The sequence below is a fragment of the Panthera uncia genome, chromosome D2 (genome assembly GCF_023721935.1).
Source record: "Panthera uncia isolate 11264 chromosome D2, Puncia_PCG_1.0, whole genome shotgun sequence".
In the NCBI taxonomy this organism is placed as follows: Eukaryota; Metazoa; Chordata; class Mammalia; order Carnivora; family Felidae; genus Panthera; species Panthera uncia.
Window position 1 is genome coordinate 74319102 of NC_064818.1, and position 27028 is coordinate 74346129.

The window sequence follows — 27028 nt, forward strand, 5'->3', positions numbered from 1 at the left end:
AAATTTGTGGCTGTGTCCTAGATTTGTGAACAATGGATTGTTTTGAAGTCTAGATACAAATGCCACAAATACCCTGGCTGCAGACACACATAGGAGGGGGTACATTTGCATGTTGGCAGAGGTGGATAGGAGGCAGTAAAGGAGTTATTCAGTGCTGTGAGTCTCAGAGAATAGAAGTGTATTCAGCCTCAGATCCTGATTCCTACCCTCGAATCTCCTAAGGAGATAAGTTCAACCTTTTGTTTTGTTAGTGGTAGTTGATGTATTTCATTCATTTGGTCACAAGATTTAATGCAGGCTCCATAATAACACGAGGAAAGCAGCAGATACATTTATAATACACGTAACACAAAGAGGAAAAATATTTTGTCACCACATAAATCAGATTTTTTTTTCTCCTGGATTTTATTAAGAGTTTAATATAAAATATCATCTGTTTGCTTTGATCCATTAAAACCTTCAGGTGTTTATGGAAGACTGTAATAAAATATATATTTTCAATGTTTTTTAAAACAAAGTTGGTTTCTTTAGAAGGCTCAAGTTTTATTGTTTAATACATAAAAAAAATCTTGGGGTCTGTTTTACTTATGGTTGGAATGGGTTTTTTGTTTTGTTTTGTTTTTGAGAGAGAGTGCATGTGCATGTGTGTGAGTGGAGGAGGGGGAGAGAGAGAGAGAGAGAGAGAGAGAGAGAGAGAGAGAGAGAGAGAATCTCAAGCAGGGTTCATGCCCAGCATGGAGACTGTTGGGGCTCGATCTCATGAATCGTGAGGTCATGACCTGAACTGAAATCAAGAGTCGGTCAGACACTTACCCAACTGAGCCACCCAGGTGCCCCTTGGTTGGAGTGTTTTAATCTAAAGGCAAACTTTTTAACTTCCTAACCAAAGTGTTATTTAAAGACAGCTTGTAATAAACCACATGTCTTTTGATTGGGAAATCCATTGTTCACACCTCTGGAGCGGTGTGTGTGTGTGTGTACGTGTGTGCACACGCATGTATGTTTTAGAGGAGCCACTTGGTCAGAGGTCACAAAAACAGTATTAAAATGGTAGGGGATTGAGTTAAGTACAGAGTCAATGGTGATAACGTCACCAGGAAGCCCCTCTCATTTTCTCTGTCTTTGGCACTTTCAGCTAAGGTGATGATGGAACTTCTACATGGAAGTTGGGTGTGGTTGGATTGTTTGATTCTGAGAGTTTGTATCCCTTGATGACTCTGGGCTCCTGTTGACCAGAGAGACAGGCTGAGAATTCTTTTCACATATACTGAGTCTTGAATTAACATTTCTGGGAAGTTCCCAAACTTTTAGCTGTCTTTATGGAAAGCTGCTTCCTTATTCAGAAGACGTCATGGTTCCCTCCTGAGTGTGTGGGGTTTATCATAGCATCTTTGAAAACCTGCTTTTTGCTGTAGGAAGACTTAGTTTGTGTTGTTTTTTGTTTTTTAGTGTACTCTTTGTTTCTGTCTTAGTAGTTGTGTCTTTGTAGATTCAAGGAACATTTCCAGCCTGCTGTGGGTAAGAAAAGCCATAGGAGCTTCAGGTGATGGGAAGTCAAATCAGATCTGGGGGGGTATATCCTGCATATGGGGGTCCTACAGGCTTCTGATGGAGATGGTACTCTAAAGAAAAATAGAATCTAGAAAGGGCTAGAGGCTTGGGTAAACTTGCAGGGAGCTTCCTCATCGCCATCATCACCATCACCATCATCATCATCATGGCAGTAACAACAACAAGTAACATCTCTGGAATACAGGAGTTGTGCTCACCACTTTACACTGGCATCTGAGATAATCCCTGTCACAATCTGTTGAGGTCATCACTTTTGGAATCCTATCATTTCAATGGAGAAAATGGCAACTGCAATGAGATTCAGCAACTTGTCCAAGGTTATACAACCACCAGTTGCTAGACCCCGATTTGAATGCCAGCTGCCAGAGGCTAGACCCTCATGGACCCATTCAACTGTGATGTCTCCTTCGGGGCTCAGGTGATGTGGAAAGGTGGTGAGAAGCCGATCGCACGCACAAGAGCTGGTGTGTCAAGGCACAGACACAAGCAAGCAGGGGCCATGTGGGCCCAGTGAACAGGGCCCAGGGACACAGACATGAACATGACTTGGATGGACCCAGGAAAGCTCTTGATAGGTAAGCTCAGGTAGTGAGTTGATGGGATGATTGGTGTTCCCCAGTTGCTTTACTTGGCTTAAACAAACAAACAAACAAACAAACCCTACCCAACACCTGTCCTTTGCCCTTGTTCTTTCTGCCCTGGGCACAATGAGTCCAGAAGATTTACTTCTATAAAATATTACTGATACCGTGTTGATTCGATAACAGTGTTTCCTATTCTAGTATAGAATGCTTCTAGGGAAGACAGAAAGTTAATTTTGCGGGGAGGAGGGAAGGAAAAGAGACAAAGCTGGCTCATGATAGACAGTTTAATTTTTAGACTCTTTGCAAAAGTCGTAGACAGCTCTTTTCTCCGTGATGGGCTGTAATTTCTTACCCACAGCAAGGCCCTTTCCAGGTGTCTGCACTGCATGTCCTGGGTTGTCTCTATAAGCACTTTTCAGCACATCTGTCAAGTGCCAGAAATTAAGGCACTCTGGGCCTGTTGTTTGTCTGATATGAATGAACTCCGGTGACAAGCTCTTCTCTGGTTAACATCCTGACATCAGAGTTTGAGCCCTTTCGTTGTTAAAAGTTCTCGGTATACTTGTGCCCCTCCCACGTCAGACACACTGGCCCTGCTTTGTCATTTTCCAGAAGCATCCTGGAAGTACCGTGTCTTGTATCAGTGCCGCAGGTGACCCACCTTCTGGAGCAGCAGTGGCCGGGAACCGACAGTACTTCCTGTGTTGGTTTCGTTGGTGGACGCACAAGGCCGGTCCCTGGTGGAGACTCTGGTCGCTGGTCGTGTAGGCAGTGGCAGGTTGCCTGGATGAATTAGGCTCTTCCCTGTTCCTGACTTCCTCCCGGCACTGCTCAGACTCAGGGCATAGGGGACGGGAGCTTCAAACTGCTTTGTTCCCAGTAGTGTGGTCACGGGATCCTGGTGCTCCTTTACTGGTTTGGGTCATTTGTTAACACTTTTCCCTGGGGAAATAATGACATCGTAGCATCCAGTGGATGCTGGATGCTAACTGCTGGATTCTCTGGGTCGGGCTTCTCTGTACATTCCAGACTGGATTGCCTCAGATCCCCTTTCTAGCTATGTGACTTGGAAGAATCACCTACCCTCTCAGTGCCTCAGTTTCCTTACTTGTTTAAAGGGCCTTTGATAACACTCTTCTCCCCCTCCTACAGTGTTGAGAGCATCAAGTGGGGTGATAGACTTCCAGTGCTTTGTTTAGTGTGTGGTACAGAAGAAGCATTCAATAACTGCTGGTGAATTTAAATCCCAGTAGCAATATTTATTATGGATGGTATTGTTGCACCCATCTTAGAGATGAGAAAACTGAGATCCAAAGGTGAAGAGGTTGAGTGACTTGATCATGGCCACAGAGCTGGTAAGCGTCAGAGCTGGAGCTTGAACCCAGCTCTCCTTAATCGGAGTCTGTTCTGCACATTGTGTTTCTCAGCCTGTATAATAGCACCAGGCAAAACCAGCCACAAACTGGACCCTGCCTGATGACTGATATATTATCACAAACTGGACCCTGCCTGATGAGATATATTATCTTGATATTTGGGTTCTGTGCACTACAGTTAATTAGTAGCTTACAAAGCCATTCTTTAATGCAAGAATGATCTCAGCCTCAGTTTCCTCACCTGTAAGATGAGGCATTTGGACCAAGGTGATCGCTGCGATTCAAGACTCCAGCCCAGGCAGCATATGGAAGTGCAGGTTGGGGTTTCTAGGCCCACCGGGTGCGTGCCTTTGAGAATTCATTTCTTTCTCGGTTTTGTTAGCTGTGCAAGGAGGATGTTTCCCCCAGGAGAGTAGTTAGAAGATTAGACAAATGTGAGGAAAGCCCGGCACACATAGTAGGTGCTGAATCCATGACAGCTGTCCCTAACATTTCTGTGACTTACCCATGTTCCTGGATGTGAGCCCCCTTACTTCCCCCTCCAATTCCAGAGAAAAGGCATTTACCATGTTTTATTAATGCTTCTTACTTCTAAGGTGAGAACTGCTATAACACCATGGCTAAAATCCCAGAGCTTGATATAAAAACAGTCTGGGTATAAATCTCCACTTTACCACTCAGTAGCTGTGTGCCTTTCAGCAGGTTGCTTAACCTCTCTGTGCCTTAGTTTCCTATCCATAAAGTAAACGTGTATTAATATGTTAATTTGCATGAAATGCCCAGAACATACCATGGTCCTAATTAAGTTTTCAGAGCACGTTAGTGCTGTTTATCACACTTACGTCCGTACGCGGGGCAGCCCTGTTCTCGTAACTAGTGAGGGAAACTCAAGCATGGAGAAGGGTTCAGTCTGTTTTCCGCGTCCTGCAGTAGTGGTTGGCTGGAATTCATCATTCTGGTCTCTCTCCGGTCCCTCTTAATAAGCACTCAGCGTTCACTGTCTTTCCACTGGGCTCATTCCCAGGATTTAAAAAACATTCAAAGCTTGGAAAAGTTAACCTAAGGGAAAACAATAGCAGGGGAAATTTTGCCTGCCTTTGTCCTACATGTCCACATCTGTTTGGAAGTAGAAATGGTCACCCCCACTTCCTGTCTGTGTGTCTTTGTCTCCAAGGGCTCAGGCAGTGGAGCAGCCGCCTTTAAAGGCTTTTGCAGGAGCGGTGGAAGGGGTGCGCCCTGGATTTCATTCAGTCTGGTTTGTTGGGTGAAAGGGGGGTACCCATTCTTGTTTCCACTCCTCTTACTCAGTTCGGGGGTGCTTCCGCCCAGAAGGAAGTTGTTTTCCTAATGGGTTGGCTTCTGGGGCTTAATCTCTTAAATCTACCTTTTAGTTGGAAAATCTTGGTAAAAAGGGGGAGAGATGACACATGTAAATATGTCTCCGGCTATGCTGACTTGAAGACTGTGCTGTCCAAGGATATGGCAGATATGTTTCCAGGAAGAAGAAGTGGGATCGGAGCCCAAGTGTCATTAGGATGAGGGGAGGAAAGAAAGATGGCTACACCCTCAGGCACAGACATTTCTGTGGCCGCCTGGGTGATGGGTGCTGTGGTTCTTCCTCTGATGCATTCCCTCATGTGAAGCTCATGAGCTGGGGAGCCCTCGCCCTCCTGGGTGACTAGCATAGGCCTAGGAAGTAGTTTCTTGGTGGTTCTAGAAAACAGACCAATATGCATCTACGTAGGAAAGTTGTAGAAGGGGTGAAATTAAGTGATGGCTCTGGTTGGGCCATCAGAGTTGGGGGGGGCGCTGTTGGAAATAGGGGAGCTGAGACAGGAAGCGGTGCTCAGGGAGATCCCCTTGGCCATCAGGCTGCAAGCCTGGAGCCACCGGGTGGTCCTGATGCCTTCTCCGGCTCCTGCTCATGGGCCCGGAGCTACCGGTCTCCCCTGTGGTGTCCCTGTCTCCTCTTGGTTGGTACACTCCAGCTCAGGATCTCCTGTAGGCAGCCTCTGAGGTAGGCAAGGTCTTGCCAACTCGTATCTTTTCTGGGGTTTTATGTCAGTCTTACCTTAGAGTATTCCATCCGGGATTGCCTTGTAATGTTGTCTCCAGTCCTGCGCTATTCTGGTACTTAAGGTTTGAGTACCAGTGGGGTCACTGTGCGCCATTCACTGTTGAGTGAGCTGCTTTTCCTATTGGGGAGTGTGGGGCCTCGTCTGCGTGTCTGACGTGAGAGGAAACAGGGAGCTAAGGACTTCTTGGACCTTGACTGTAACTTTGGACTTAAGTAAGCAGGGGCTTCCATCATCACTCTTGAAACACTAAATGCGCGAGTCAAACCTCTGACTCACCAGCATCAGTATCATTTGAGACACCTGGTACAAAATGTAGATTCCCCAGATGGGTCTTGTAAGGCTACTTGAGCTTTGTAATGAACCCCACTGTTATTCAAGTGTGAGAGCCACCCAGGCACCCCTGGGAACTTTCACAGATGTCGCTGGAGGTATTAATGCCCAAGTGAGCATTGCCTTTTCCAGTCGCCCTTGGGGAAATCTTCTGCTTCTCTGCTCTAGTTCTGAATCTCCTCTTATACAGCTGCCCTTAGACTGGTGCCACATTCTTCTGAATACCTTCCATGGTGATAGGACTTGCTGATTTGGTGTTTAAACAGCTAAGTCATTCAGGGCCACAGCTGATAAGGAGGCTCATCCAGCTGGTTACTGCCATTGTAATGGGAAAGAAACCAGCCAGCAAGGGGAGGGGTTTTCTCATGTCTCGTGAGCTGCCTCTGAAGACGGTTCCCAGAGAGGAGACCCCAGGATGTGCTGAGCTCTTGCAATCTAGTTGTAGCAAGTGTCTAGAGCATCTCCGGTCGTTTTGAAAGACTGTGTTCATTTGGGTGAATTGTTTTTATAAAAGAAAAGTGTCTTCTAGCCAAGCCTATCCCCATTAGAAAGTCCCTTTCCAAAAAGTGGCATTACATTACAGGTGGAGATTTCCAAAGGTGTGACCACTATCGGTCAATAGTCACCAAACCCCACCCTTCCTACCACTGTGTATTAGGTCAGTTGTGAATTTGTGAGATAATTAGTCCCTTCTGATATTGTTTTCCTGAGATGTTATAATCAGTAAGGAAGTAACTTCAATACTGTTCTCCTGGTTGTTGGAATGTTGAAAACAACTAATTGTAGAATGCTGAATAAAGGCTAGATATGGCAGGCAGAAAACCTGGTCTCCAAAGCCTGGCCTTGCTACTCACCAGCTGTATGTCCTTGGGCACATCATTTAGTCCCCAAGCCTGGCAAAGATAGTCACAGAGTCATCATGAGGATTTAAGAGACACCGGTGCCTGATGCTACCCAAACATAGTTCCTGCCTCATAGAGTGCTCTGTAATCAATGTTGCTTGCATCTGAATCCCACCAGCTTGATTCATTAAACACTTATTGTACTTTTCTGTGTGCTTTGGGCCAAGGGAGGGGAGGAGATGGAAGAAAGGAAGGGAGACGGTAAGCAAAAGTATTAAACTCTGCTTTGTGGAGGAAATGAAATTCAGTAAAAGAACACCAAAGAAAATGAATTGATTGACTCTAAGCAAGTCCAGTGTGTTGCCAGAGAGATGGGGATGGGAGGCCAAGGGTTCTTTCTGCAGTGGAGGATGTGAGGGGGTCCTCTGGCAAAGATGAGTCATCATTATAGGCTATTCTTTCCTGTTTAAAAAGCCACCACTCTGGGGCGCCTGGGTGGCTCAGTCAGTTGGGTGTCCAACTTCGGTTCAGGTCACGATCTCTCAGCTCGTGGGTTCGAGCCCCACGTTGGGCTCCGTGCTCACAGCTCAGAGCCTGGAGTCTGCTTCGGATTCTGTGTCTCCCTCTCTGCCCCTCCCCTGCTCACACTCTGTGTCTCCCTCCCTCTCTCTCTCAGAAGTAAACATTTTTAAAAAAATTAAAAAAAAAAACCAAACTAAAAAGCCACCACTTTAAAGGTGGCTCCCAGCAATTGCAAATCAATTATAACCCACAATCAGACCTCCAATTTTTTTTTTAAGTCGTCAGAGTCTCTAAGTATAGATATAAATCCTCCTTCTTTGAGGTCAGGAGTTCAGTAACATCATTCAACTAGTGAGTCTAAATGAAACTAACTTGAACTAATTATCAATCAGCCCTCTGATAGCAAACTGCTGTCCTCATAAGGGATTATTTGCTATTTTTTCCAGGCAATTTCTTTCCTCACACCCCTGGCTGTTATTTGTGTGGTGAAAATTATCCGGCGAACAGACAAGACTGAAATTAAGGAAGCCTTCTTAGGTAGAGTATTCACAGTTCTTGCTCTAGGGGATGGGGCTGAACTTAATTAGATCAGTGGATTTAAAAAATCTCTGTTGGACCCAGCTGATTTTTCTCTTGGTCAAATTAAACTTGGGAGAAACAAGAGAAGGTAAACTTTTAGCCCTAAGAAGAGCCAATTCGCAGATGGTAAAAAACACCTTACCTTCAGTGGCAGCCTGGCTGCTGTCCATTGTGCTGAATGTGAATGTCCGTCTGTACATCCCAGATCTGTGCTACTCAGGCACAGGAGCAGAGCAGCTCTTAGTGGTAAGGCAAAGATGATCTGAAACTGTCACTATTGACTGCCAAATCCCACATTTGTGACTAATAAATTACAGGCAATTCAGAAATCAGGCACAGATTTCTTGACCTGTCACCATTGGCTGGAGGCACAAATGGGCAAAAGCAGATGTAAAATATAACAGAATTCGGAAATAAACTCTATAACTCATCTTTTTGGGGACATTTCTAAAATTAAGCAATTTTTATTGTATAGAGAGTGTCGTAGTCTTTGCCATCTTTTATAAGACCGTTGTAACAAATTCTCCCCAAGCTAAGCTGTATCTGCATGTGACGCAAGTTTGACATTTTTAAGATTAAATCCATTTTTATGATCTGCATATTAGTTAAAGGACTGAGTAAATGACAATATTAAGAGAAAGCAAAGGTAATTGGCTTGCTGAGTAACCCAAATAAACTTGCCAATAGCCAGGTTTTCAGCTTTCTGATCCTTAGGAAAACTGAATTATGTTTATTTTTTGACACCTCATAAAAGCTATCCAAACTCTTACATAAACTGTGTTTTTGATGTGTTGTATGGACTTTATTATTCAGTTAGATAATATATCTGGAAAAATGAGATATTGCCCCTCTGAGGGTATGTTTGTAAATTATTAGGCTTTGAGGAAATGAAAAGGTAGCAAAACATGGTCTTCTCTTTTCTTGGTACAAGAATGAGTGTAAGGGCAAAATCTTGGCTAGGCAGAACAGTTAAGGGGCTTTGTGCTCTGACACAGGACAGGGAACATTTCTTACATAACCAGGCTTTGGTTAGGCTCTAATTGAACAGAACAGAATCTCTCTCCAAGTAGCTCATATAAATTAGGGGTTTAGTTACAGGGTTATATCAGCAATCTCACAGATAGCCACGAATAGGGTGAAAAGGGACAGAGGAACAGTATGGGAACTAGAATAGGGAGCCGGGCCATCGGGGCGGGGATAGAGACATGCTTCTCTCTGTAATGTGCCTTCTCTCTACTTCTCAAGTGTCCTGCCTAATCCTCCAGTGGGCCCATCATTTCTGCTGCCCCATACTTTTGGTTTCTATGGTGTTCGAGCTTGCAGCGGTAGGCGCTCCCGCCCCACACCCATAGGACTGTCACCTCCAATGCCTACCTCCAAGTACCTCTGCATCTAATGGACCAGACTTCCTGGGCAGACCCTCTGGCTCAGCCCATTTTTCTTACCCGGGCACAAAAGTCATGAGTCCCTGGCCAGCCTATAGGTGCCCTATCTCCGGTCAAGTGTTTACCCGGCTGCTTATCTGTGGTTTGGGGATTTGGCAGTCACATGATCTCAGTCCCCTCAGCTGATGTGGCAGAAAGGTCAGTTTTTCCAAGGAGGGCATAGTGCCCTCCACATGGGGGTGGAGCAGCCAGGGCAGCGTTTGGATAAATATTCCCATGGTCCCTGAAACGTCCTACTGGGAGTCGTCTCAGTTGACCTGGCAATGCTTTGCCTTACTTTTTATTCTAGTTGTTCCCCTGGAACCGAGTCCCAAGGTAATATGACTGTGGGTAAGACCTGTCTCTCATGGTTATGGTTATAATTTACTGCCAGCTTTTGGAGTTGTGTGTTGTTATGGCAGTAAGTGACTTCTCTAGACCTTTTCATTTTCTGCTAAATCTCCCTTAGAGTGACATTTAGAAATTGCACACCATATCCTGCCTCCTATATGTTAACACAGAAGGTGGAGTTATTGGATGTTCTGTTTGCCTAAATAAATGAGAGCTTGCCCTGTAAAAATGATAAAGAGCCTCCTGTTGTACACAGGTGTTTTTTTTTTTGTTTTTTTTTTTAAATAACTTCTTTTAGGAAGCCTTGGAAGTAGGGGGCTGGAAGAGTAATCTTTAAAAACCAAGGACAGAAAATCACGTGTAGTGTGTCCAGTGTTGTCTGGAGTTCAGGACTTTCTCAGTGAGAGTGGTTTAGTGTTCAGGTCCCTTCTTTAGCAGACCTGAATCCCGAGTCCTTCCTTTATCTGCATGTCCACAGTGGCCACCTTTGTGCGTGTGCCGTGGAACAAGATGGGTGAGGGTTGCCCCCATGCAGCATCCGGCTTTTAGGGGTTTGGCTGCAGAACAGCCGATTGGTATAACAGAGACCCCTGTTATGGAAATACCACAGTGCTGAATTCCCAACAAGCAAAGCAACAGCAAAAGCCCTCTAATCCTTTGGGATGCATATAAGCAGTATTGTTCTCAAAACAGGCCTCTCGGAGGCTAACTCACTGGATACTTCACTTTGAATTTCTTTATCGGACATAGTCTGGTTTGTCTTTGGTTTTGTTTGCGTAATTCTCTCAAACCCACTGTGCTGTGGGATGTTGTAAACACAGCCCTTATGAAACAGACCCACTGGGTTATTGTTAGTCAACAAACATCCCTGATTGGGGCCATTCATTTCCTGCTCAGCCAGCCTTTCATGCATCTGATCTGGGCGCAGCCTACCCTCTGGTATCAGTGAGAGGCCCCCATATTGGTCCCCCAGGGGTTGTACTATTCAGACAAAAATAATCAGTTCAGTTTACTTCCAGAATGCTGAGATGACTTTCACCCTAAATAGCACCAGTTAGGAGCCCGATTGTCTTCTGTCTCCTTCAGGCTTTTAGATCAGAGAGTGAAGTTGCCAGCTGTTGGTGGTTACATCGCATCTACACATTTTCTAGTTCAGCTACTTGAAACTTTTCAAAGAACTGCCCTGTGTTACAATAAACCCAGCCGGTGCTGAGGCTGGGGACATGTATGGTGTTGTGGATCCATGTAGCGGTCTATGAGATTCCCTAAGGGCGTTGGGAGATCAGCTAGCAATGCTTGTTTCCGGAGACCTCCTCGGTGCTGAGGCCACGCTAGGACCCGAATAAGAAGGAGTCTGACCCAGCTGGGAAAACCCAGCAGTGAGTCTGCCAAACCAGCTCTAGCAGGAAAAGATCCCAGTCCTGCAGGGTGATCCCACAGCCTGTGAATTGTTATAGCTCTGGGGAGAATACATCAGTGAAGATAGCTCAGGGCATTTTCCCTCCTCTCTGCAAAGGAGACCTCTCAGCAGTGTTCTGAGGTGGCAAGAGAGGAGGGAAGCCAGCATTTCAGAAGGAAGGGTCTGTGTGTACAGGATGTAATCAGCGGGATCTCTCTGAATTCCCCCATGCCCGGTTCTGATTTATACATCCCAGTTGCCTGCTTGGTGTGTTAATGGCAGTGCGGGGCTGTCACTCTTGCTCGCTCTTCACACTGGTGGCCCATCCGTCCTTTGCTGCCACACTCAGATATGGCCAGTTGTTGCATGTCTCGCTCTTAGGTAATTTGTTTCCCTTTGACAAAAGTATTCATTTGAACCGGTCCCTCCCATTCTCTCTGCTTCCCATGACTTGTTAAAAGCAGATAGGTTTTGTATCAATCTCCGTGGCCGGTGCCCTCAGTGACTGTGTCAGCCATCCCATAGTACTTTCTGCTTGTAGAACACATTTGTCTCCCTTGAGGACCATGAGCTGGTCCAGGCAGTCCCTTCCTGGAAATGTCCCGCCACTGCTATTTTCTTCCATAAATCTCAGCTACTGTTGAAGAGTTAATATTTGCCAAAGGGAAACGGTAGCTTATATGTTTTATTATTCAACAAAACAATGGAATGGGGGCGTCAATAGGTTTTTATCGCTTATGCACGGTATTTGACCTTCCATTATGTTGACTTGCCTTTTGTGAGGTCTTGATAAATATGGGAGAGACCTGGGAGGTCCTTGCAGGGAAAGCTCTCTCCCTTTGGATGATCTGTACTTCAGCCAGCAAAATCCTTCCAAGCCACTTAGAGAAAGTTTCCATGCTGTATATTTTTTAAATAATGTATTCCAGAAGTTCCTACTGCCTTAGATGGCAAAAAAGTACCACCTGGCCAACCTTCTCAAAACCCAGTGAGGTGTTGGGACTGTTTACCTTCTCAGAAAGTGATTTGTTTGATAACGAATGGACAGCTGTCAGCAGGTGAAGAGTCAACAAAGAGATAATCACCAAGTGGGAATGTCCTACTCCGAAGACGGATACCAGCAGATGCTGTGATTAGAATTATGTTTGAGAAGATTGCCAGAAAGAAAGAAAAATGTTAGTTTCTTGCTACCACTAAAAGGAATTCTATATGCTGTAGTATTAAATCTGTTCCTATCAGGCCAGAACATAATGGATGTGTTCCTTTCCAATATTAAAAATATTAAAAAGTCAGGGAGGAGAGATAAATTTCATGTCATAGGGGCTTGGCATTTTATGAGTCACTCTCCGGAGTCTTGTCTTAATTATATTTTACTCTAGCCATGCAGACTTACCTCTGTTTTTTTAAAGTATTGGTTCATATTTGTATGGTCGTAAATCGAATAGTATTATCATGGAACGGTGATGTTGATGATGATGTTGATGATGATGAAGATGATGATTGTGATTGGGAATCAGCTCATTATTTTTCTGTCTGTTGGTTTTGTTTTGTAGCAGTATCCTTGGCTCTTGCTTTGAATGGAGTCTGCACAAACACTATTAAGTTGATAGTGGGAAGGTAAGTTGCAAAAAGAAACAAATGGCTTAGACTCTCAAGGTCATCTGTGGATTGGCACATGGGAAGCGATTCCTCTTCTCCATTTATCTTGCCTCTCTATTGACTGCTCCAGCAGTGAGCTAGTCTCCATAGAGGTGAATGGTCGAAAGACCTGAATTTGAGGCCTGACTTCAGCCTTGACTAGCTGTTGGCCTTGGACAGGTTAGCTCCCCTCTCAGAACCTCAGCATTTACTGATTATCTACCTGGTGGAGGGTGCTGGCCAGGTAGCAAGAGGGCAGAAGGTAGATACAGATTGGGCCATGCATCACCTGGGGCTGTGGTATTCTTCCAACTTTCTGTTTAGAGTTGCTGTGAGGCCCCGATAAAATGCTGGTTCCCAGGCCTTGTCTGCTCTAAGGTTCTGGTTTAGTAGGTGAATAACTACATTTGGAGAACATGAGCCGATAAGGGGAGAGAGAGTACGCCAGCAGCTCTGATAGATTATTGATTCTGATTATTGATAGGTTGTAGATATTGATAGACTATTATTGGGCCTAGATCCGAGAGCTGGGAAGATCAGGAAGTCAGAGTGACCCAATATGTGCAGAAAAGGGCCCTAGCGTTTATAGAACTAGCAGAGCCTTGCCCATGGCTGGCCTTCAGCAAATATTAGTTGAATTAATGGGAAATGATCGGCTATCACCCATCTGTGTAAAACTCCTCACCTGAGGGAGACAAAAAAACATGGGGTGAAGTGTGTTGGTGCAAGAATCCAATTGCTTGCTTTTGCCACTTACTGGTTGTATGTGACCTTGGGCAGGAGCATTACCTTTCTCAACCTTCATTTTTGCAACTGTAAGATGAAGGAAGTCCCGGGGATGGCATAAGAATCACACGTTATGATGCTCATGCAGTGCCCAGCACTGTGCGTGGTCCCCAGGAAGGGCTCAGTCAATGCTGGCTGTGTCTGCGACAGGTGGCTTGACCTCAGGGGGCCAGCTTCCGCCCACTTCCTGTGAGGTCTGCCTCCCTTGATGTGGGCCAGAGAGGCCAGCCTGGATGGCCATGAGCTGTGCATCATGGAGCTGAGTTGTAGGGTCCTCCCTCTCAGTGAGGTTAGGTGAAGCCTGCTATTCAATGAGGGGCAATTGGCCATCCAAATTCAAGATGTAGGGATGTGAGAAACCTGGAGTCTGGGGTCCTGAGAGCAGCCTCTGAATGGGAGCTGTGGATGGAGGCAGGAACCACCTTCTATTTCTCTGGCACTGTGCTTAGGGCCTCCTATCTAGTCATCTCCTCTGAACCTCACGACCTCACCTCTGGGTGGGTATTGATCTCCCCCTTTTACAGATGTGGAAACTGAGGCTGGGAGAGGCTACACAGCCTGCCCAAGGTCAGAAAACTAGTAAGTGGCCAAGCGGGAGTTCCAACTCAGAGCTTTCTGACCCTGAAGCCTGAGCTTCTCCCAAGACCCCCGTGGTCCATGGGGAGCTCTGTTGTCAGTGACAGGAGGAGCTGGGGGCAGCAGGGAGTGGTGGGGGTCAGCTTGGGGCTCATTTGTGACGGCAGCATTTTATATTGAAAATGTCCATGGTGTCTTTTGTAGACCTCGCCCCGATTTCTTTTACCGCTGCTTTCCAGATGGAGTGATGAACTCGGAAATGCACTGCACGGGTGACCCCGACCTGGTGTCCGAGGGCCGCAAAAGCTTCCCCAGCATCCATTCCTCCTGTAAGTTCACGGTGGCTGGGACCCTCTTTAATTCCGGGTCGTGTTTCCTGACCACTTGCCTTGAGATTTTCAGTCGAGAGGAAAGTGCCGGGACACGAATGTTGAGCACAGTTCATTCTTCTTCCTTGTAGGCTTAGAAACAAGAATTTGCCAGCAAGTAATAAGCCTGTGGACGAGGCTCTAGAGTTTACAAGACAATGTATGTGTTGCTTTTATGAGCTCAGCAGAGTGTGACATGTGACACTTTACCCTTTGGCAGTGCGATTCAGGAGCCTGACAGTGTAAAGGGAATTTATCACGTTCTCTGGGACCTTAAGCTTTTCAGCTCTGTGTTCTTATCTAGTTCATTCTTTCAGTGACGGTATTGTGTGTGTACCAATCTATAGCCCATACATACACATATACAAACACGTAAACACACACACACACACACACACACACACACACACCAATATATAGTCTGGTTATAGATATGCAAGCTGGGACCAGCCTTAAAGCCAACACTAAGTAATAGGAATCAGGTGCAGGGCGGTGTAGTGCAGAGCACATAGGTCTTTGAAGTGTGACAAACCCTGGTTCAGTCAGGTATTAGCTCTGTGACTGACCCTCCCCTGCCTCAGTTCCCGCTGTGTAAAATGGGGATGATAATGCTTCCATGATTGGTTGGAGCGAGAGTTAAAATAAGTAATGATGATCGCTGTCATTTCTGGAGCAGCCACCATGACAAAATGTGTAGGTGCGTTATCTTATTGAATCCACTCAACGTATACGTGAAGTACTCAGTACGTGCGTTAAATCAACGGTACTCATCCGTATTATTGTTTGTAGCCAGAGCTGAGGTTCCAGAATACGCGGGCTCATTCCGGCAATGTTTACGGAATGACTAAGTGCCAGGCACTGTGCCAGGTGTGGGGGACACAGAGGTAAATAAGACACAGCTCGTGTCCCGGGGAGTCCAGAGGCAGTGGCATGCTGTATATTTAGGTTGGTGATCCTGGGATCATTGGAAAAGCACTGTGGCCACCGGCGACCACTTGAGAGAGGCCACTCTTGTGACCCGAAGTCCTCGATTCCTTACAGGTCTGATGTTACTTGCCTTTGGCAGGTCCGTTACCTTAATCTTTCCTGTTTTCTCTAAGTACTTCAGACTGAGTACTTCTCCCTGATAGTGGCTGGATCAAGGAGTAACTATCCTGAGGTGCTTGTGGACATTTTGCTCAGAGCCCTTATAGGCGAGAGCCCTGTCAACAAGATATTGGGGTTCCAGACACTCTAAGTGAGTTGATGTTAACCTGTATAGTGGCCCCCCCACCCCAGGTCGGGTTATCCCCATTTTACGCATAAGGACAGTGAAGCTCAGACAGGCTCAGTAACTTGTTCAAGAACCCTTTGTTGACCTTCATGCCAGCCTCTGACTCCATAGTGTCTCAGGGCTTTCAGTGTTTAAATACAATGAAGATTTATGTATGTATGTATGTATGTTTGTATTTATTTATGTATTTGGCGTAAATGAGTGAGGGACAGAGAGTCAGAGAGAGGGAGAGGGAGAGGGAGAGGGAGAGGGAGAGGGGGAGAGAGAGAGAGAGAGAGAGAGAGAGAGAAGAGGGGCTCACCAAAAGTGGGCTTGAGCTCATCCAGTGGGGAACATGAACTCAGGAACCACGAGATCATGACCTGAGCCGAAGTCAGATGCTTCACCGACTGAGCCACTCAGATGCCCTCCACGTTCATTTAAATAAATAACTCGTACTCTTGTCTGGTTTGTTGGAGACTACAGTGGGTTGAATAATGTTCCCCCAGAAGATATGTCCAAGTCTTAGCCCACAGAACCTGTGAACATGACCTTATTTGGAAAATAGTCTTAGCAGAGGTAATTAAGGATCTGGAGATGGGCTCATCCTGCATTTAGGGTGGCCCTAAGTCCAATGACAAATGTTCCCATTAGAGAAAGACAGAGGAATATTTGAGACACAGAGACACAGGTGAGAAGGCCACGTAAAGTTGGGGGCAGAGATCAGAGTGACACAGGGAGCCACCTGGAGCCACCAAATGCTGGAGAAGGCAAGGGAGGATCCTCTCCTGGAGGCTTCATGGGGAGCATGACCCTGCCACACCTGGATTCTAGCCTTTTGGGCTCCAGAACATGAGAGAACACATTGCTGTTGTCGTTAGCCATCAGGCTGGTGGTCATCAGTAAGGGCAGCCCTGGGGAAAGAATACAGAGGCTGAGACTGAACACTTACCAGTTAATGGAAGGGGTTTGGCTCTAGAGTCTTGGGGAGATTGAGAGAAAACGCTTACTGAGTGTGCTTCTCTAGAATGCCCATAGTGAGGGCCCTGCGGTGCATGAAGGTGGAGGGCCCGAGCTTCTCTGAGGCTACTTAGGGCAAAACATCCATTTGTAATCACTTCCCGCTCTGAGTTTATTTGTCCTTCTGAAGTCTCATTTTTTTTTTTTATGTTTATTTGAGAGAGAGAGAGACACAGAATGTGAAGCAGGCTCCAGGCTCCAAGCTGTTAGCACAGAGCCCAACGTGGGGCTTGAACTCACGAACCGTGAGATCATGACCTGAGCGGAAGTCAGGCACTTAACTGACTAAGCCTCCCAGGTGCTCCCTCTGAAAGTCTCATTTTAAGTGAGCGTCTGTTTTGGAGGACTTGTGGTGCCAGTGGAGGAATGCCCCACCGCACGGTTACCGTCTGCTCGTCATCTGGCATTCTGATGCCAGCCACTGTGTACAGGGCCCTGGAACAGCATGCACCTGGGCTTGACCCCTGTCTGCTCTCCATCTCTGTCCCTGTAGTGTCACTCGAGTTCTCTATTGTTTTAGGGCATGTTCTGTCCTCCCAAAGACTGAGCTTTAAGGGGCTTCCAATGCTAAAAGCAGAAAGAAGTGAACCCCTGTGGGAAAACCTGAACCCTGGCTGAACCCTGGCTTTCCGATGGTTGACCAAGGACAGCGGCACAATTTAGTATCCCGTGTTGCATTTGACCTTGGGAAGGAAATAGCTCTGGGTGTGAAGAAATCAACCCAGAAGACCGCTGGTCCTCGAGAGTGGGGGCCAGGCCCCACCAAAGTGCTCATTTTAGAAGCACACCTTCCCTATCAGATGCATTTGCTGACAGAGCTGTCCGCCAGGTGCCCTGTCAAATGCATGGCTGATGTCGCATCTGTGGGAGACCAGCTTTTTGACAGAGGCTGTTACTATCTTTTGCTTAAGACACTACTTAAAAAGTTACAGGTTTTTACTACTTGGCAGACACAGAATCCTACCCCGTGTCTAGGCGTTGATGATAGTATTTTTATCTGCTCTCTTTCTTTGTTGTGACAGGTCAGTGATTGCCTTACAGGGAACTGCCACATCCACTTAGAAAAATCATCAGTGCTGTTCTTTGGATTTCTTACTGTGGCTAACAGGAAGCCTCGTGGTTGGCATGACTCTTGGCTTTCAGAGGAGGTGCTGGGCCTCAGTGGGGTGACGTTAGTGGACCCCAGTTGTGGCACACACGCTCCTTCTCCCTTCAGTAAAATCAACTTTGTAGGTTGCACTGGAGTGAGTAGACACAGGCGTTCTGGAGCATGGGATCTCCCGAGATGAATTTTCCAGGCTAGGTAACCATGGCTTTGCTTCTGCTCTGTTTATAATCAGTTGACTAGAAGGTGGTCGATGTCCACATATCATCCCGCAGGAGAGTTGGTTTTCTTCGAACATAAGAGCAAACAGTTTCTTTTGGAAATAAAAGATCTTGTTCCCAATTTACCATAAACAAGTCAGCGCTCCGCTGAAGTGCTCGGCTGGCAAACAGCATGTCCCACGGCAGCCTTCGTATGGGACTCACTCTGTAAGGCAGCCCGGGCCACCCTTCTGGGCAAAACAGAGATCACAGTTTCAAAGAGCAAGTGTTCCCTCCAGAGTTACCAGAAATTTGGGATTTAAAGCAGAGAAAGGCAAGGGAGCTTCAAAGCAGTGATATTCTGAAAAGGGAATTGTCTTTCACTGCAGTCTCTGCTTCTGACCGGGTATTGTTTCAGGGTTAGGTTTCAGACAGAAAATAGAAGTAAATTATTAATGCCACGTGAAGCTATTAAGAAACTTCGTTCTTGTAAAAATGGTGAGAATCTATCAAGTGACATGGTTGTCAGGCTGTCAGCAAACAACAGCCCGTGGGCCAAATCCAGTGCCTGCTTGTTTTTGTAAATAAAGTTTTATTGGAACGCAGGGATGCCCATTTGTTTATATATTGTCTATGGAGGTGTTCACATTCTAATGGCAGAGTTGTACAGTTGCAAGGGAGACATGGCCCAGAAAACTGAAAACCTGTTGCTTATTCTCCAAACAAGTAGTATGAAAAAGCATTACCATGAGGGCTGGGGTTGAGCGGGGATAAATAGGGAGAGAATAGAGGAGTTTGGGGGCAGTGAAACCTACTCTCTATGATACTTGAATAGTGGATATGTATCATTGTGCATTTGTCAAAACTCATAGAACGCACAACAGCAAGAGTGACCCCTAATGTGAACTGTGGACTTCGGGTGATTTGTCCGTGTAGGTCCATCAGTTGGAACAGATGACGGGGGATGTTGATAGTGAGGGGGCCTGTGCGTGTGTGGGGGTGGGGGTCCTGTGAGAAGTCTCTGTGTACCTTCTTCATTTTGCTGTGAACCTAAAACTGCTCTAAGAAACTTAAATTTAAAAAAAATTACTAAAGCAAGACCAGGGCACTGTAACTGTGCACACAGATGTTTCAGTTTTTAAACAACTATTACATTTTTTAAAGGGGGCATTTATAGGATAATCGGTGCTCATGGGATACAGTTCTTTACATGACAGACAAGATTCAAAAGGTGTATTTGGCTGATGGTGATCTAACAGATTCTTCTTGAGCACTGACTGTTTTGTAGGTACTGGGTTAGCTCCTGGGGAGGGTACAGGATGGTCAGACGTGGTGGTGTCTTCTTTAGGGAAAGAACAAATACCAGGTGCATTGCCACGGTGCTGTGGAATTGGGGAGCTGGAAATTCCAAGCCGGGGACAGGGAGAACTCTGGGAGGAAAAGCACCTGTTCCTATCATCTCCCAGCAGAAGACATTGGAGCTGAACGTTTTGAGATATTTATACCAGAAGTGCCTTTATCCGACTCTTTAGCTGGGTGCGGAATTCTAGGTAGAAAATCACTTCTGCACAGGATTCTGGTTTACAGTGCGTTTGAGACAAGCCTTGTAGTCTTCCCTTCCTTGGTTTTGTTTTTCTTTCCCTGTCTAGAAGCTCTTAGAATCCTTTCTCCGTGTCTGGCCATCTGAAGTTTCACATGATGTACCTTACTGGGATTCTTATTTAAGGTGGAAACACTAAGCTAACTGGGCAGACCTCGTTAATTAATCTTCACTGAAGGATGACTGGGGAGCGAGCTGGGTTTTCACTGGTTGATTCTGAGTGCTGCCTTCTGGCCTTTACTTTGAGCTCTTCCATTTCCCAGGGAGGCGCCTCTGGCTCTCGCCGGGTGTACCTGAGCCTGGCGTTCTGGGTGCCAGGCTGAGGGGCTTGGGTTCTTACAGTGACCTTGCAGACATCCCCTTAGCCCCCTGGTTCTCAGCCTGGTTGTTTGGCCCTGTTCTCTACTTGCCTGCTTTTCCTAAGTGCAGAGCCTCAGATAGTTGAACTTTCTATCTTCTTCAAGAGTCAGGGATGTGATGTTTCCTTTCTGGTTTGTAGGTTGGGGTGGAGACTTAACTGCTCTTAATTAGGTCTTTCCACCTGTTCCCTGTTTCCATCCCGTGCCTTCCCCCTGCCTCCTGTAGTACCTGGGGCCTCCAGTTCAGAGCTTTGCAGGCTCTTGTTGGTGGGTAAGCGGCTTCTCGTCAGCACCGCCCTCTGCAGATCGTAGACTTGTCTTTCCTGGCTCTGAGAGGTATTCTTTCTGCCACCTGCTTTTTCATTGGCATACGGTGTGGACTTAAATGGACTAGCTCCATTTAAGGTAGAATCTATGTTCCTGTTTTCATTAGTCATGGTTCTCCAGAGAAACAGAACCAGCAGTGTGTGTGTGTGTGTGTGTGTGTGTGTGTGTGTGTGTGTAGAGGGAGCAGTTATTTTAACGAACTGGTTTGCATGGATGTGGGTCTGGCAAGCCTGAAATTTGTAGGGCCAGCCCGCAGGTTAGAAGCTCAGGTATCCGGTGACGTTGCAGTCTTGAGTTTAAAAAGGGCAGAGCAAGCCAGCAGCCTGGAAAGTCAAGCAGGATTTCCATGTTTCAGTCTTGAGGTAGGATTTTATTTGGGAAACTTCAGTCTTTGCTCTTAAAGCCTTCAACGGATTGGGCGAGGCCCAGCCACATTGGGGAGGGTGAGCTCCTTGACTTAAAGATGGTAAATGGTCATCACATCTAAAAATATCTTGAGAGTAACATCTAGACTGAGGTTGACAGAACAGCTGGGCCCCCTGGCCTATCCATGATGACACATGAAATTAGCCGTTGCACTGTTGTTCTATCCTTCTGCTATGATTTTAAAATCAGAAACAACCACTCTAATGCTCCAGTACCTGAGCTGCAGAGGTATCCCGTGTTCGAAGGTTCTTGCTCAGCCTCAGTGTTCGTCTGCTGACAAGTCCTTGAGTGTGGCATGCACCTGTTGAAGGGTCTTTGTAAGGCTGAATGTCTGGGAGTTTGCTTTCACTGAACAAATCTAAATGCGTTTTAACTACAGATTGAGAACTGGTCACAAGATCCCATGTATGCTAACTGGCCAGGTGTGACCCTGTCCAACATGAATATTCAGTATTATAAACCAGCTGGTTGTTAAATGTTAGGCAAGCTTTTGTGTAAAGAAACAGGAAAATGAAAACAGGAAATTGTAAGGTTTGGTCCTTTCGCATCATTGAGTTAATTGAAATTGCTGTCCGGGGGTTTTAGATGAGCAACTTGAAACGTACTACCTTCTTCTGGTAAAAATGCTATTGGGTGGCTCAGTCAGTTAGGCGTCTGAGTCCTGATTTGGGCTCAGGTCACGATCTCACGGTTCGTGGGTTCAAGCCCCGTATTTGGCTCTGTGCTGACAGTGTGGAGTCTGCTTGGGATTCTCTGTCTCCCTCTCTCTGCTCCCACCCCGCTTGCTCTCTTTCTCGCTCTCTCTCTCAAGATGAATAAATGAACTTAAAAAAATACTATAAAATGGCAGTTTCGGCTGCTGAGGTCATTGGTTCAGCCAGGGCACACTGGTGGTCATTTGTCTGGGGTCAGCTCAATTAGTGTGGTTTCTAGAACTTAGAGGAAAACGTCCAGTCTCACTAGTGTGTAGAGGGACGGCATCAGATTTGGCAAGAGCCCCTTACAGCTTTTCTCCTAAATCTGTATCATCCTCCATCTCAAGCTTCAAAGACAACTTGCGAGGTTCTGGGAAGCAACTGTGGTTATTTTGCCACATCTTTCTCAAGCAAACAAAGACTCCCCTGCACATTGGAAAGCCTTGCTCTCGGGTTGCCAAACGTGGGGAGGGAATGCTTGCTTTAAGCAGAATCCTAGACCTCTTCATAGGAGGGCACCTCTTCATCTTTCACAATCACCCCTCCTCCTTGTCTCAGACATCACCCCCCCATAATTGCTCCTTTCTACTGTGAAATTTTAATGCCAACAATATTCTTTATCTCTGCGTGTGTGTACTGTGACCCTTTGCAGGGCCACAAGCAATTATAATACCTAAGACTTTTTCATCTCCCCAAGAACCAGTTTTCATTCCCCTTGGTTGGGGGGCGGGTGATGCTGTCCTGTTTGAGGATGCATGTTTTGGGGTGGTAGTTCTCAACTGGACAGTTTTGCCTCCTGGGGGATAGTTAGCAATGTCTCGAAGGAAGTTTCGGTTGTCACAAATCGGGGGGTGGACTACTGGCATCTAGTACATAGAGGTCACCGATGCTACCGTGAACAGCCTGCAGGGCACGGGACAGCCCCGCAACACAGAGCTATCTTGCCCCAGATGTCAACTGTGTCCAGGCCGAGCAACCCTGTTTAGGGTAATTAGGCAGATGTGTGGAAGAAGTTGATCACTCGTGTGTTAAATTCATCCACTCTCCAAGTTCCCGGTTTGACCAAATAGGATTGATTGATTGATAAAGTTTATTTATTTATTTTGGGGGAGAGAGAGAGAGAGAGAGAGCAAGTGAGCATGAGCGGGGGAGGTGCAAAGAGAGAGGGAGAGAGAGAGAATCCTAAGCAGGCTCCACACTGTCATTGCAGAGCCCGATGAGAAGCTCGAACCCACAAAACCGTGAGATTGTGACCTGAGCTGAAACTGAGTCAGATGCTTAACCAGCTGAGCCACCCAGGCGCCCCTCAAATAGGATATATTTAAAATTGATACAGTTCGGGGCACCTGGATGACTCAGTCGGTTCAGTGTCCAACTTTGGCTCAGGTCATGATCTCATGGCTCATGACTTCGAGCCACACACCGGGCTCCGTACTGGCAGTGCGGAGCCTGCTTGGGATTCTCGCTCTCTCCTCTCTCTCTGCCCCTCCCCTTCCTGTTCTTTCTCTCTCCCTCAAGATAAATAAATAAACTTCTTAAAAAAATAAATAAAATGGATACTGTTTAATTAATATAAAATACTCTCCCTCAAAAACTCAACTCACTATTTGCTTTCTGTGAAGACAACACCAGGGTAAGGTTAAAGGTTATACATGAGACTAACGCCTTTTTCCGTCTTTCTTTTTCAACTGTTTATTATAAAAAGTTTCAGACATATAACCCAAACCAGGAACCTACTGAATACCCGTGGCCCAGGTACAACACCTTGCCCTTCTTGCTTCTTATGCTTCTCTGCCCATTTCCTACCACCATTCAGTACTGACAGTGCTTTTTAAAAAATTATTTTGGTATTTTAAGGTAAAATTTGTATCAAAACACATAAATCGTTGTCATTCAGTTCTGATACATGCACATACTATGTAACCCGTGTTCCTGTCACAATATAGAGTATCTCCTTAACCCCAGAAGGTTATGTCCCCGAGTCAGTCTTCAGTTCCTCAGGAGAGCCGCTATTCAGGCTTTTTGCTTTTGTTTTTGTTCAGATTCTTTAGTTTTATCTCGTTAGCTACCATACAGTGTAGTCTTGGCTTCAGGAGTAGATTCCGGTGACTCATCACTTACAGGTAACACTCAGTGCTCATCCCAACAACTGCCCTCCTCAGTGCCCATCACCCCTTCCCACCCCCATCCCCCTGTCAACCCTCAGTTGGTCCTCATATTTAAGAGTCTCTTATGGTTTGCCTCCCTCTCTGTATTCCATTGTCATGGATATTCCCCAAATCATTTATCCGTTCTCTCTTTGCTAAACAGATCGTTGCCAGTGTTTTCAGTCGTTAATAAAAGCCACTGGGAGCATTGATGTGCCAGAATGCCGTTTATCTTGGTTAAATAGCTGTGAGTGACGTTGGGGGGTAAAAGCGTGGTATGTATTTAACATTGGAAGAAACCGCCAAATATTTTTGCCCAACACTTGTGTCAGTTCGCATTCCCACGGGCGGCGCGTGAAAATTACAAGCGCTCCTTGATCTTCACCAACGTTTGGGTGTCATCAGGCTCTTGCAGTTGAAGCGTGTGGGCACGTGTGCGGTAGTATCTCATTGTACTTGTAATTTGCATCTCCCTGATGACTAACAATGCCAAGTATACTCGCATTTACCTATTGGCTCTTCGCATGTCTTCCTTGGTGCAGGGTCTGAACAAAGTCCTTCGGCCACTAAAAGTTTTTGGGTTTTTTTGGTCTGTTTGTGATTAGTTGGTGAAGCTTCCTCCTATTCTCTTCACAAGCCTTTGTGAAAGAAATGTCTTGAGAATATTTTCATCCATCACTGGCTTCCCACTTTATATTCATAACGGTGTCTTTTGGTAAGCAATAGTTTTTAATTTTGATTAAGTCCAATTTGCCATTTTTTTTTTCTTTCATCATTATTGCTTTTTGTGTCCCGTTTAAGAAATCTTTTCTCAAAAACAAAAAGGGGGAGGGGCGCCTGGGTGGCTCAGTTGGTTAAGCGTCCCACTGCAGCTCAGGTCATGATCTCACAGTTTGTGAGTTCGAGCCCCACATCAGACTCTGTGCTGACAGCTCAGAGCCTGGAGTCTGCTTCAGATTCTGTGTCTCCCTCTCTCTCTGTTCTTCTCCCACTCATGCTCTCTCTCCTACAAAAATAAACATTAAAAAAAAATCTTTTCTCACCCTCCAGTTGCGAAGATAACCTTCGTATGTTTTTTTCAAAAACGCTGTGGTTTTTGTTTTATATCTAGGCTTTTCTCAAATTGACTTTTGTTCACTGTGCAAGGTAGAGTTTGAAGGTCAGGTTCTTCTGTATTGATATTCATTTTTTCTAGCACCATTTATTGAAAAGGCTTTCCATTTATCATCCAATAGCCTTGGTACCTTTGTGAAAACTAATACACTGTGTAAGTGTGGGTCTATTTCTGCGCTTTGTATACTGGTCATTAATCTCTGTGCCTATCCTGATGCCAGAACCTCACTGTACTGATTGCTGTAGTTTTCTGGTAGGTATTGAAGTCAGGCGGTTTGAGTTCTTCATCTTTGTGTTATTTTTCCCGAGGTTGTTTTGGCGATTACAGGTCTCTGCAGCTGGGGCCAGGGACAGTGGCAGGTTCCCTCTCAATGACGCCCATATCCCAGGACTTGGGTGATAGAGGGAGGGGACCATAGTAGCCTCTGGTCCTCTTGGGGGGTTAAGAAATGCTGACAGCCTGCCTCTCCCAAGAGGGTCCCATTGCCCTTGACTAGGAAGAGGAAGAGGAAGAGGAGGAGGGGGCCCTGTGTTCGGGCTATATCCACCTGGGATGGAGCTTCATCATAGTAGGCTGTGATTGAGGAAGGAAGGAATGGGTCAGGTTCAAATGCCACAGATTCTTACTGTTCTTACTGAGTTTTAGTGCATTTTTTTTCATGTTAAAAATTTTACTTATGTATTTATGTATGTATGTATGTATTTATTTATTTTTAAGTTTATATCCAAGTTAGCATATAATGCAATAATGATTTCAAGAGTAGATTCCAATGTTTCATCCCCTATGTATAACACCCAGTGTTCATCCCAACAAGTGTCTTCCTTAATGCCCTTTACCCATTTAGCCCACCCCCCAACCCTTCCAGCAACCCTCAACTTGTTCTCTGTATTTAAGAGTCTCTTACATATTGTCCCCTCCCTATGTTTATATTATTTTTGCTTCCCTTCCCTTATGTTCATCTGTTCTGTATCTTAAATTCCACATATGAGTGAAGTCCTATATCTGTCTTTCTCTGACTAATTTCACTTAGCATAATACCCTCAAGTTCCATCCACGTAGTTGCAGATGGCAAGATTTCATGCTTTTTGATTGTTGAGTAATACTCCATTATATCTGTCTATATCTATATCTATATCTATATCTATATCTATCTATCTACCACATCTTCTTTATCCATTCATCTGTCGATGGGCATTTGGGCTCTTTCCATACTTTGGCTATTGTTGATAGCACTGCTATAAACACTGGGGTGCATGTGCCCCTTTGAATCAACAGCCCTGTATCCTTTGGATAAATACCTAGTAGTGCAATTGCTGGGTTGTAGAATAGTTCTATTTTTAATTTTTTGAGGAACCTCCATACTGTTTTCCAGAGCGGCTGCACCAGTTTGCATTCCCAGCAACCGTGCAAAAGGGTTCCCCTTTCTCTGCATCCTCGCCTACATCTGTTGTTGCCTGAGTTGTTAACGTGAGCCATTCTGACAGGTGTGAAGTGATACCTCCTTGTGGTTCTGATTTGCTTTTCCCTGATGATGGATGATGTTGAGCATCTTTTCATGTGTCTATTAGCCATCTGGATGTGGCTCTTTTCTTTGGAAAAGTGTCTATTCGTGTCTTCTGCCCATTTCTTCACTGCATTATTTGTTTTTTGGGTGTTGAGTTTGGTAAGATCTTTATAGATTTTGGATACTAACCTTTTATCTAATATATCATTTGCAAATATCTTCTCCCATTCCATCGGTTACCTTTTAGTTTTGTTGATTGTTTCCTTCAGTGTGCAGAAGCTTTTTATCTGGATGAGATCCCAATAGTTCATTTTTGCTTTTATTTCCCTTATGTCCAGAGCCATGTCAAGTAAGAAGCTGCTGCAGCCTGGGTCGAAGAGGTTGCTGCCTGTGTTCTCCTGTAGGATGTGATGGTTTCCTGTCTCACATTTAGGTCTTCCATCCATTTTGAATTTCTTTTTGTGTATGGTATCAGAAAGTGGTCCAGTTTCATTCTTCGGCATGTCGCAGTCCAGTTTTCCCAGCACCACTTGTGAAGAGACTGTCTTTATTCCATTGGATATTCTTTCCTGCTTTGTCAAAGATTAGTTGGCCATACATTTGTGGGTCCATTTCTGGGTTCTCTACCCTATTCCATTGATCTGAGTGTCTGTTTTTGTGCCAGTACCATGCTGTCTTGTTGATCACAGCTTTGTAATGCATCTTGAAGACCAGGATTGTGATACCTCAAAAGCTTTGGTTTTGTTTTTCAGGATTGCTTTGGCTATTCTGCATCTTTTCTGGTTCCATACACCTTTTAGGATTGTTTGTTCTAGCTCTGTGAAGAATGATGATGTTATTTTGACAGGGATTGA

General features: G+C 45.5%; 1 protein-coding gene across 1 annotated transcript in view; it reads left to right on the plus strand.

Moving 5' to 3' along the window:
* PLPP4 (phospholipid phosphatase 4) overlaps positions 1–27028 on the plus strand; it is a 126051-nt gene that overhangs the window by 47235 nt on the left and 51788 nt on the right. The window contains exons 3-5 of the mRNA XM_049645850.1: positions 7751–7841; positions 12611–12674; positions 14262–14386. Coding sequence (XP_049501807.1) covers positions 7751–7841; positions 12611–12674; positions 14262–14386 — 280 coding nt within the window. The remainder of the gene's footprint in view (positions 1–7750; positions 7842–12610; positions 12675–14261; positions 14387–27028) is intronic.